Genomic DNA, 12180 nt, shown 5'->3' on the forward strand with positions numbered 1-12180 from the left:
GTAGCCTTTGCTGGCTCATTTTGTCATTTTCCATCATGCTTCCACTAAAACCACCCTTTTGTACCCGATTTTCCGATTTTCTCGACTTTTCTTAGAGACGCGTCAACTCCGTTGTGGCGCCACTGGACAGCAGTGCTGTCACACTTGAGCAGAAAAAATTCATTCTATGTACATGCAATGCAACAGTGTCGAAAGGTTTGCCAACTTTTAGCTTGGCTTTAGTTGTCTTGTAGGGAAGTAAACAACTTACGCCACCAGTGCAAGGTGCGCATTTTGGCCTAGTCATTGACGGCACTGCGGGTGGACAGGGCGACGGGGCCGCCAGAGAGAGAGAGAGAGAGAGAGAGAGAGAGAGAGAGAACTCCGCTTCGACGTATTTCGTGTTGGCCCGACCCCGTAGTTTCTTTCTTCCTGTCTTTTTGTGTTCTCATCCCATTCGACTATCGGACAGCGAAATTAATACCACACTCGCCGGCAGCCGGTAGGGGAGCGGAGGGCGGGTTTTAATCAGTCCCTGGTGCAGCGCGAGAGAGACGGAGCGATGATGATGATGATGATGATGATGATGACGATGACGATGAGTGCAGATCAGGAGCCTGCCTGCAGCAGCAGCGGCAGCCCAGCCTAGTCATAACCCGTAAGAAACGGCCTACGTGTATACGCGGTGTGCGCCACTCCCTCCCCCCCCCCCTCTCTCTCTCTCTCTCTCTCTCTCTCTCTCTCTCTCTCTCTCTCTCTCTCTCTCTCTCTCTCTCTCTCTCTCTCTCTCTCCCACGTCGTGACACGCTTCCCGCACGGCCTCCGAGGCGTGGCGGGGCGCTAACTCTGAGTAACGCGGCGGCGCGGCGCCCCGTTCACGTTCACGGCCTCCACGGCGGGGAGGGCGCGCGCGGAGCAGGCGCTGCAGACTGATTCCGAGAGTCGTCGCTCTGTCTCTCTCGCACTCACGGGGCGTCCCGTATGGGTGCGAGAGAGACAGAGCGACGAAAACGACTCTCGGAATCAGTCTGCTGCACTACGACGGGCAGGGCCTCCTTACCACCTCGATCATATCCCCCTCCCTCCCCCCAGCTCCTGCACCGTTAATCATTCATCGTGAGCCATGCAGCCATGCAACAGGCCAGCGGGACCATGAATCACACCGCCCGCCCGCGCGTCAGGTAATAACATCAAATATTCCGCAATCTCAGCCGCCAGCCGCGCGGCGCGGCGCGCGGGTTCAACTCCCGGCCAAGTTGAAATATGAAACCGAATTTGGGCGCCAAGTAGAGTGACGTCACGCCCTGTCGCTCTGTCTATCTCGCACCCTCCCGCTACGCCCTATCAGTGCGAGAGAGACAGAGCGACTGTTCGGGATCAGTCCGCAACCTGCTCGCGGCCGCCGCGCCGTCGGGCCGCACGGCCAGTCAGTTGTGGTCTAGCCCGTAATGGTAATGGTAACGGAACGCCCGGAGGGTAGGCCGCGCGAGTGCAGGGAAGCGTGCGGGTTGCCTACCCCGCGTCTCGCAGGCTGAATGGTCAGGCCCGCCAGGTTGGGCCAAGCAGTGTGCCTCTTCCTTCCACCTCCTGGACGCTGCTGGCGCTGCTGGGCGCTCCCGCTGCACAGTGGGCCAGAAGGCCAGTGGAGGCGGCCAGAACTCTGGACGCGTTTTGAGCTCCAGAGTCGCTAAACAGGACTCGAACCGAACGTGTGACCCCACCAATGGATTGCTCTCCGAACGAGGAATCCATTGGTGGGGTCACACGTTCGGTTCGAGTCCTGTTTAGCGACTCTGGAGCTCAAAACGCGTCCAGAGTTTTTGCCGCCTCCACCGGTCTTCTGGCCCACTGTGCGCTGCCGCCAGGGGCCTTTCAGCCGGAAGCACTCAGCACATCCCACAACCCGCAGACCGTTCGGATCGAATCCACATTTGGCGAGACACGTCGTCCGGGCCTATAGGCAGCACCGCCAGCACCCAGCCTCAGCCTGCTGCCGCGGCGGCAGCCTGCGCACCGATTCTCTGTCTCTCTCGCACCGATACGGTGCGCCCCGTGAGTGCGAGAGAGACAGAACGACGGAAACGACCCTCGGAATCAGCCTGCTGCTGCTGGCGCCTCTCTATGGTTCCTGAGAGAGACGTGCTGGCGCCGTTTGTTGACACTCACACACACACACACACACACACACACACACACACACCACGCACAGACAGTCCCTTTCACACAGACACGCGTACGTGGAAGGGATTGTACCTCCCGACTAAATCCACTCGTGTTCGGCACGGCAAGCCCAGGCAAGCCCAGGCAAGCCCAGGCAAGCCAAGGTGGCAATATGAGGGCCTGTTCCACACAAACGCCCGCCTCTCCGACTTAACAGCGGAGCAGCGCGGCCAACCAGTGGCGCGGAAGTGTCTCGGCCAAGCCGCAATCTCCGGCAAGGCGACGTGGCGGACCACAGTGGGCCAGAAGACCGGCGCAGGCGGCCAAAACTCTAGACGCGTTTTGAGCTCCAGAGTCGCTATTAGAACACAAACCAAACGTGTGACCCAACCAATGGATTCCTGTCGTTCAGAGAGCAATCCATTGGTGGGGTCACACGCTCGGTTCGAGCCCCATTTGGCCAAAGACTCTAGAGCTCCGATTGCTTCTACAATTCCCCCCCCCCACCCCCTCCCCCGGTCATCTGGTTCACTCTGCGGGCCACCTGCACGTCGTACTTTACAGTGCGGAAAATGGGGTACGAAAAAGTACGTACATTTCCGTACTGGCTCTCCGTAGTCCTCATAAAGATCTCATGAGAACTGATTCGCAGAACATGTACGGAACCTCCGCAGTTAGCAAGGCGCGGACGCGGTCCAGAGTAGGGTAAATAATTGACCGGACATGTTTCGTTCTTTCTGTACTTTTTTCTACCAGTGTGCCTGCGTTCGCCACCCAGCTACTCAGGCCGCGCCGAGAAATCTCTCCATGTCTCTCCACTCTCTTTCTCACTCTTTCTTTTTATTTCAAAAATTTTGTTTTGCGTTATTTTTTGTTTGCCCATTGTGCTGCTCGCGTTGGTCCACTAGGGGCGTGTTGTCCAGCCGAACATAATGAATGAGAATTTACGCACATGAGCCTTCCTTTTCCCCGCCGACGCGCCTCTCCATATCATGAAACATGAAAGATGAAACAACATGAAACGCGAATCATGAAACACGGACAGGAAAATAATTCGCGCTCACAGTGGCGCGACCACGCGCACTTTGCACTTAGCAGGTGCGGCAGGCAGTCGCTGGCTGCCGCATAATTTCAAAAGGGGGTGGGGTGGGGGCAAAAAGTTTTGCTGAGAGCAATGACACACGTGTGTCTGTCTTTTCGTCTGCCTGTCGGGTGTCTGCGCTACATGAAGTTAAAAACACAGTTAAAAGCTCTCGACGTTGTCTCCTTCCTCCTCGTTCCAGACACGGGTCCATCACTACAAATCCAAAGGTCAGACTTCTCGCCACTCCAGAGGCAAGACATAAAAGTCTCGCCAAGATTTGGTCAGACCTGAAAGTCTCGCCAAAATTTGGTCAGACAAGAAAGTCTCGCCAAAAAACGGTCATACACAAAAGTCTGACCCCAAAATGGCGAGACTTTTGTGTCTGACCGCTACCTAAAGGCCGAAATGCGCCGGACGGTTACGGCCTAAAGGCTGTGGTCAGACACAAAAGTCTCGCCATTTTGGGGTCAGACTTTTGTGTATGACCGTTTTGTGGCGAGACTTTTTTGTCTGACCAAATTTTGGCGAGACTTTCAGGTCTGACCAAATCTTGGCGAGACTTTAATGTCTCGCCATATTTTGGCGTGAAGTCTTTCCATCCAAATTGCAGTGATGGTGCTAAAGGGGGTGATTTCTCCCTCCTTAGGCACCAGGCACCACCTTCTTCTTCTTCTTCTTCTTCTTCTTCTCTCTTCTTCTTCTTCTTCTTCTTCTTCTTCTTCTTCTTCTTCTTCTTCTTCTTCTTCTTCTTCTTCTTCTTCTTCTTCTTCTCCATCTCCTTCTCCTTCTCCTCTTCCTCCATCTCCGCGCAGCTGCCCCAATCTCCCGAGCAACAGCGCGGCTACTACAACTCGGCCCTCCCTCGAGTTTGGCCTTTTGGAGTGAAACGACAATAGAATAAGTTTATTGCGCCGAGCGGCGAGCGTGCGCGCAGACAAACCGCTTTGTCCTCCCGTCGTCCGTCCGCTGCCGGTCCTGCATCGCTCCGTCTCCACGGAACGACCCCGGCGTGCGAGAGAGACAGGGCGACGAAAGCACTGTTCGAAGTCAGCGTCCTGTCCTGGTGCTGTGCGAACTCCGCCCCGCCGCCAAGAAGGCCGCCGTCGTCCGCCCGCGGCGTTCGAATGCCATCGCCATCGTCTTGATATTGTTGTTGTTGAAGAGGTTCTCGTGGCCGCTGGCCCGCGCCGTCATGTTGTTGTTGTTGTTCTCTTGGCCGCTGGCCCGCGCCGTCATGTTGTTGTTGTTCTCGTGGCCGCTGGCTCACGCCGCCATGTTGTTGCTGTTGCAGAGGTTCTCCTGGCCGCTGGCCCGCGCCGTCGAGGAGGATGAGGTGCTCAAGGTGCACCTCATGTCGCACAGCCGCTTTCTCGGCAACCGCGTCCTCGGCTCGCTGGCCCTGGTGCTGCAGCAGGTGCTGGAGGACGGCCGGGTCAACATCACCGAGACCCTGGTCGACGCCAACCACAGAGAGCTCCCGGTGAGTGCAGTTCTCGTCGCCAAGATGCATGCTAGTCCTCTCAACCCGCAAGAAATAAATCCGGTGAGTTATTATTTCTCGTGGTGCAGGCCACCGTCTCCGTGGAGGTGTCCTACCAGGCGCCGGACGCGTCCACGGCGTCCTGGGCGTCGGGGCCGTCGGGCTCCGAGGCGTTCCACGGCCTCGAGGACGACCAGCAGATGCTCATCGACATCGAGCAGAACATCGCCAACCTGGAGCGCTCCCTGGTGCAGCAGCAGTGGGAGCAGCAGGGCGGCGCGGCCGGCGAGCAGCCCCGGGGCCAGGGCGGCCAAGGCCACGGCCAGGGCCACGGCCAGAGCAAGGGCCGCGCCAGGTCGCTCAAGCGGGCCGACTCGGCGGCACAGCCCCACGCCGCCACGCCCAACGCCTCGCCGCAGAAGTCGCCCGCGCCCGACAAGAAGGGGTGAGAGAGAGAGAGAGAGAGAGAGAGAGAGAGAGAGAGAGAGAGAGAGAGAGAGAGAGAGAGAGAGAGAGAGAGAGAGAGAGAGCGAACGCAACGCAGCCATAACGCCGAATGCCCGAATTACCATGCAAAGCTGTCGATACTCGTTGCCGCCAAAATTGGGGCCATAAATAAAACACGAGGATAAAAGCGCGCCACGTCTCCTTCTTGTTCTTCTTCTCCTTCTTCTTCTTGTTCCTCTGCTTCTTTTCCCTCTTCTTCCCGCGGTGCAGTTGCTAATGGCGTCACCGTGGTGGTCTTGGACTGGTCCTGGTCACATCAAGGGCTGTCAGGCTGGCTGAAAGAAAAAAAAGGAATGCGACTCGGTATTCGAACCCGCGACTTTGCAGGCGGAGCGCGCTGCGGGGCATGCGGTCGCTGATGCGGCTCGGCAAGTCCCGCCACAAGGAGGCGTCCAGCGACACGGAGGAGAACGCCGGCTTGCTGGAGGGCGGCCAGGGCACCGCCAGCGGACAGCTGTCCAGGGCGTCGTCGCAGACCTCGCTCTCCTCCAACGAGAGCCAGCAGTCCGTCAGCGTGGCGGAGCGGACGCCCACCAAGAAGTGAGTGTTATCAGGGGTACACAGTAAGTAGGGGGTACTACCACTTGCAAAAGAAAGCGACCTCCCGGCCGGGCCCGGCGCTACCCCGCACTCAGGTAGCTGCTGGAGATCCCATAGCCGCCTGGACGCGGGGTAGTGCCGGGCCCGGCCGGGAGGTCGCTTTCTTTTGCAAGTGGTAGTACACTGTCTGCCACCCCTTCCACCATCCATACCACCACCATCCCTACCACCACCATCCCTACCACCATCCCTACCACCATCCGTACCACCATCCATACCACCATCCGTACCACCACCACCATAACACCACCAGCATCCCTACCACCACCAGCATCCCTACCACCACCAGCATCCCTACCCCCACCAGCATCCCTACCACCAGCATCCCATCCACCACCATCCCTACCACCACTATGTATGTAAACCAAGGCTGGGTTTGATCGCATCTCTGTGCGGTTCCAGGCTCAAGATGTCCCAGGTGGTGACGTCGGCGCTCAAGGCGCAGGACTTCCAAGTGTGCCTGACGGTGATCGAGGCCCGGCAGCTCGCGGGGCTCAACATGGACCCCGTGGTCTGCATCCAGGTGGGCGACCAGCGCAAGTACACCAGCGTCAAGGAAAGCACCAACTGCCCCTACTACAACGAGGTACGTCGAATTTGAGAAATATGCAGATTGCAGATAAAAAAGAGACAAGCAGAGAATTTACTTCTATCCCTGACAAAATATTTTTCTTCCACGTTTTTTTTAACAGTACTTCGTGTTTGACTTCCACATGCCTCCCATCATGCTCTTCGACAAGATCATCACCTTATCAGTAAGTAGGGAACTCGCATTCCAGTTCAAGCATAATGTTTGGATGCCTCTTGAGCAGACGAAACAGAGAGCCGCAGTGATTCGGTGTCGAAATGGTCTGCCTACCTCAACCTGCATACTGACAGCAAAGTTTAGAGTTTTGCCGTGCGTAGAGCAGCCCAGGTAGACAATCGTCTCGATGCCGATGTGCGTGTGGGCGTGTTTGGATCCCCAAGAGGCAACACTGCAAATTAAAGTAATGGCATCCTATGAGCAAGCTGATGGGAAAGAAAAACATTTAGGCCATTTTGATAATGTATACTTTGCATACAAATTGGTCGTGTGTTATAGGTGTTGCACTCTAGGACTCTGTTTTTGCGGTGTGGGACCGTAGTCGGGTCTTTCAAGATTGATCTGAGGACCGTCTATGACGCCCCCGGTATACACATCAGATACATCCGACTTTTCTTTTACATCACATACCCATATATTTCGTCGTGTTTTGTGACTTGTAGCCACTCGGGGGAACAGCGAGCCGAGCGGGCCTGTCCTGAACTCTTTCATTTATCATTCATCTCTTTGCTCAGTGGGTCAGAGGACAGGCGGAGCCGGCCGAAACTCTCGACGCGTTTTGAGCTCTAGAGTGGGTAACCGAACGTGTGACTCCGCCAATGGATTCCTCGTTAAAGGGGCAATCCATTGGTGGGGTCACACGTTTGGTTCGAGTCCTGTTTAGCCACTCTGGAGCTCAAAACGCGCCTGGAGTTTTTGCCGCCGGCGCCTGCCTTCTGGCCCACTATGGTGTTGGTGCCCGAGTCTCGCTTTTCCCCCGAATCGCTTTCTTCGACTACATTCTATACCACTCGGTTACCTCTGTCGTCTGTCCAATAAGCGCCTTCTTCGAACGTGTCGTCCTCGACACCGCTAAAAAGTCCACGTCACACCGTTCGATTCCTGTAATTTCGCACGCTGGTTTGCGTAGAGTTGTTGGCAGCAACGAAGCATGTTCGTGTACTACCTTGTCGCGAGGAAGCGGGCCGAGCCTCATGGGCCGAGCCTCATGGGCCGAGCGGGGCGTTGTCGGCGGTGACGTGTCTCTGGCTCACCTTGCGGTCGTCTGCCCTGTCCTCCGCAGGTCCTGCAGTCGAGGAACATTCTCAGAACAAACAAAATGTTGGGCAGCTTTAAATTAGACGTGGCCACCGTCTGGGCCCAGCCAGGTACGACAGTTTGGCAGTGCTGTGGCCGGTGCTAGCACACTGCTGCCCACGCCGTGTGCCTTGCCGGCCTCGCCTTGACGGCCTGGCCTCGCCACACGGACGACCCTCTCTATCTCTGAGAGACCAAATTTCAGTGGACAATGTCAGTACTTTGGAAAAGGTGGTGTTTACAGGCGTGTGCTAGGACCGAGGTCACCCGAAATCCAATTCGCTGTGAAGTAGAGCGTAGACTGCCCTTGGCGAAATACCCCCTCCCCTCCTTTTTGCCTGTTCTGCAGCCTGACGAATACCGCGAACAGGACGGGCCGGCCGCGCGTCAGGGGATGTAGATTTTGTGCTTGGAGGTGCTTGATGCGGCAGTAATGGCGGTTGGAACGAGGACAGCGGAGACTTAAAAAACATAATCCAGCCGGTGTTTGAACCCAGGCCCCGAGGGTGTCGAGCCCCACTCTAAAAGGCATAGGCCACTTTTTTTGACATACTCTCCCTTCATGTTTATATATTCCCTTTTTTCGTTCGTTTTTTTCAAAGGTTCCGTTCGTTAAAGCTGGCTATCCTGCTAGAGACTGACCCCCGCACTCTCCCGGCCGGCGCAGGGGGGTGACCATGGGGCGACCCTGGCGCCCTCAGGTCTCGGGTTCAAACGCCAGCACCACTGTTTTCTTTTCTCCGCACCGTTTGCTCCTCACCTTGATCGGATCGACCCCGATGAACCCCATCAGACCAGACGCCTGACTGCTGAGTATCGGTAGCGCCCCCTCCCCTGCCCTGTTCGCCATGAAACTCTCTCGTTGTTAAATGCGCGTCCTGCGAGACGCAGCAGCACCGTAGTCCAGAATTCTGATTCGCATGAAGTTTCCTTCTCGCTTCTCTGCATGCGTCTCACCGAACTGTTCTCTCTTTCCACTAGTGGCACTGTGTAAATCGCTCATCCGTAGCCAGAGCACCTCCTGTGGACGGACCCTTTTCCAAACCGTGCACTGGCGTGGATTCCTCTCACTATCGGTAGCACCTACTTTCGGTACTTCACTTTCCCATTATCATCACCAACTCTCCTCGCCTTGTCTTGCTCTCCCGCGGCATGCTTCCTTTTATGTTTGTCTCAAGTGATATTTACTTAATTGCACTATTATCCTGACATCGTTTTATATTGGAGGTGCCTCTGTTGTCTTTGTAACGTATTAATCGTTGTATTTCTTTAAAAACGTAGTAGCGTTAAAACGGAATGATGTTTTCAAGTCTTAAAAGACAAGCACAGTCTAGCGCTGAACTTAACATATTTTTAAACAGTAATAAGTGCATTGCAAATCCATTTGTAAGTCTCCTTGCCACTCTACACTGGCAATCCAAGTGTGAGACAGTCTCACACTATTTAGTGCGAACCACGCGGAACCACGATGTCTCACGCTTACAAGTGTGAGCCACGTGTGTCCCACGCTTGCAAGCGTGAGACATCGTGGTTCGCACTAAATAGTGTGAGACTGTCTCACACTTGGATTGGCAGTGTAGTGGTGGCACCTCAGTTTGAATGCCAAAAATTTGACCTACTGGAACCACATTGGCCTCTGAAAATACCGAAATTTGGCACACCAGCGGTCTGGTCCACCAAATATTGGCGCGCTCCGGGGCGCTCCGGGTAGCGACACTGGAGTAGCAAGGAAACTTACCTATGGATATACAGTGCAATGGTGTGAATCAATAAAACATTCCGGGGGCACCTCCGCGCGTGGCCGCGGGCCGCGGCGCCAGACGAACGCGCTGACGCCGTACTCCGCTGCCCCGCAGACCACCAGTTCTACCACAAGTGGGCGCTGCTCACGGACCCGGACGACATCGCGGCCGGGCCCAAGGGCTACCTCAAGTGCGACATCAGCGTCATCGGCAAGGGGGACACCGTCAAGATCCCGCCCAAGAGCGAGAAGGACGAGGACGACATCGAGGCGTGAGTATCTGTCTGTCTGTCTGTCTGTCTGTCTGTCTGTCTGTCTGTCTGTCAGTCACCCCTTCCCTCTCTCCAACGGCGACCTGGTTCCTTGCAGCAACCTCCTGCTGCCGGACGGCGTGCCCGTGGAGCGGCAGCGCGCCAAGTTCATCGTGCGCATCTACCGCGCCGACGGGCTGCCCAAGATGAACTCGTCCATCATGGCCAACGTGAAGCGCGCCTTCACCGGCGAGGCCAAGGACCTCGTGGACCCCTACGTGCAGGTGTCCTTCGCGGGGATGACGGTGAGGAGCTCGCCCTGTCTCTCTCGCACCCGCGGGGCGGTCAATGGAGGTGCGAGAGAGACAGCCTGCTGGTGGCGGTGCCGTCTTCGTGGCGCTCATCGCTGTGCCCGTCTTTCCCGGCTGCTTCCAGGGCAAGACCAGCGTGCGCAAGAGCAGCTACGCGCCGGTCTGGAACGAGCAGGTGGTCTTCAGCGAGATGTTCCCGCCGCTGTGCCAGAGGATCAAGCTGCAGCTGCGCGACAACGACCCCGTCAACAACACCGTCATCGGCACGCACTTCATCGACCTCAAGACCATCTCCAACGACGGCGACAAGGGTAGGCCCACAGTGGGCCAGAACACCAGTGGAGGCGGCCAAAACTCTAGACGCGTTTCGAGCTAGAGTCGCTTAACAGAACTCGAACCGAATAACGTGTGACCCAGCGGTTCTCAACCTTTCTCGGCTCGCGACCCCAAATTTAAAGCCAAAAATTTCCGCGACCCCCAGGAAAAATTTCGCGACCCCACGGGACCCCTCCTTTAACATGCCACGGCGTCTGATCCGAGGCGGGCATTTTGCTCCCTCAACGGGCAACTGGTCTTTGGACCTTCCTATAGCATGCCTTTGTTACGGAGTGCAATTATCAGTCTTAGTTAGGGAGCAGTATTGTCTCAAAGTTGGCCGAAACGGTCAGCAGTGTCTTTGAAAAATCGTGTTTTGGGCCGATTTTAAGCAGCCACTGCGTCTGATCCGAGGCGGGCATTTTGCTCCCTCAACGGGCAGTTGGTCTTTGGACCTTCCTTTAGCATGCCTTTGTTACGGAGTGCAATTATCAGTCTTAGTTTGGGAGCAGTATTGTCTCAAAGTTGGCCGAAACGCTCAGAAATGTCCATGAAAAATCGTGTTTTGGGCCGATTTTAAGCAGCCACAGCGTCTGATCCGAGGCGGGCATTTTGCTCCCTCAATGCGCAATTGGTCTTTGGACCTTCCTTTAGCATGCCTTTGTTACGGAGTGCGATTATCAGTCTTAGTTTGGGAGCAGTATTGTCTCAAAGTTGACCAAAATAGTCACAACGGTTTTTCAAAGACACTTGCGACCGTTTTGACCGACTTTGAGACAATACTGCTCCCAAACTAAGACTGATAATCGCACTCCGTAACAAAGGCATGCTAAAGGAAGGTCCAAAGACCAACTGCCCGTTGAGGGAGCAAAATGCCCGCCTCGGATCAGACGCAGTGGCTGCTTAAAATCGGCCCAAAACACGATTTTTCATAGACATTTCTGAGCGTTTCGGCCAACTTTGAGACAATACTGCTCCCAAACTAAGACTGATAATCGCACTCCGTAACAAAGGCATGCTAAAGGAAGGTCCAAAGACCAACTGCCCGTTGAGGGAGCAAAATGCCCGCCTCGGATCAGACGCAGTGGCTGCTTAAAATCGGCCCAAAACACGATTTTTCACAGACATTTCTGAGCGTTTCGGCCAACTTTGAGACAATACTGCTCCCAAACTAAGACTGATAATTGCACTCCGTAACAAAGGCATGCTAGGAAGGTCCAAAGACCAACTGCCCGTTGAGGGAGCAAAATGCCCGCCTCGGATCAGACGCAGTGGCTGCTTAAAATCGGCCTAAAACACGACCCCAGCATCGCCGCGACCCCTTAAAAAAATTTCGCGACCCCGCTTGGGGTCGCGACCCTAAGATTGAGAACCACTGGTGTGACCCCACCAATGGATTCCTCGTTCGGAGAGCAATCCATCAGTGGGGTCACACGTTCGATTCTAGTCCCATTTAGTGATTCTGGAGCCCAAAACGCGTCCGGCATTTTGACGGCCGTCTCCGGCACACGCAACGGAGTCCACACTGTAAGAAATAAACTGAGCACTGAATGTGTTGCAGGCTACCTGCCCACGTTCGGCCCCGCCTTCATCCACCTGTACGGCTCGACGCGGGACTACTCCCTCATCGACGAGCACTCCTCGCTGAACGCGGGCCTCGGCGAGGGCGTGTCCTACCGCGCCAGGCTGCTCGTCGCCGTCCGCACCGAGATCACCGACTCGGTGGACATCGCGCCCGCCGACGTGGACGTGGAGCCGGCCTACCCCATCAACGAGGTGCGCATTGTACAGTGGGCCGGAAGACCGGCATAGCCGAAACGCGAGGCGCGTTTTGAGCTCCAGAATCGCTAAACAGGGCTTGAGCCGAGCG

At 55.9% G+C, this 12180-nt stretch overlaps 1 protein-coding gene across 1 annotated transcript in view; it reads left to right on the forward strand.

The window, feature by feature from the left end:
* LOC117640477 (otoferlin-like) overlaps nucleotides 1-12180 on the forward strand; it is a 52685-nt gene that overhangs the window by 27819 nt on the left and 12686 nt on the right. Inside the window, exons 3-13 of the mRNA XM_034376998.1 lie at nucleotides 4515-4703; nucleotides 4793-4996; nucleotides 5042-5148; nucleotides 5538-5750; nucleotides 6213-6396; nucleotides 6503-6565; nucleotides 7679-7763; nucleotides 9549-9705; nucleotides 9803-9989; nucleotides 10120-10306; nucleotides 11872-12086. Of these exons, the coding sequence (XP_034232889.1) occupies nucleotides 4515-4703; nucleotides 4793-4996; nucleotides 5042-5148; nucleotides 5538-5750; nucleotides 6213-6396; nucleotides 6503-6565; nucleotides 7679-7763; nucleotides 9549-9705; nucleotides 9803-9989; nucleotides 10120-10306; nucleotides 11872-12086 (1791 nt within the window). The remainder of the gene's footprint in view (nucleotides 1-4514; nucleotides 4704-4792; nucleotides 4997-5041; nucleotides 5149-5537; nucleotides 5751-6212; nucleotides 6397-6502; nucleotides 6566-7678; nucleotides 7764-9548; nucleotides 9706-9802; nucleotides 9990-10119; nucleotides 10307-11871; nucleotides 12087-12180) is intronic.

The sequence above is a fragment of the Thrips palmi genome, unplaced genomic scaffold (assembly GCF_012932325.1).
Source record: "Thrips palmi isolate BJ-2018 unplaced genomic scaffold, TpBJ-2018v1 HiC_scaffold_12, whole genome shotgun sequence".
Classification (NCBI taxonomy): domain Eukaryota; kingdom Metazoa; phylum Arthropoda; class Insecta; order Thysanoptera; family Thripidae; genus Thrips; species Thrips palmi.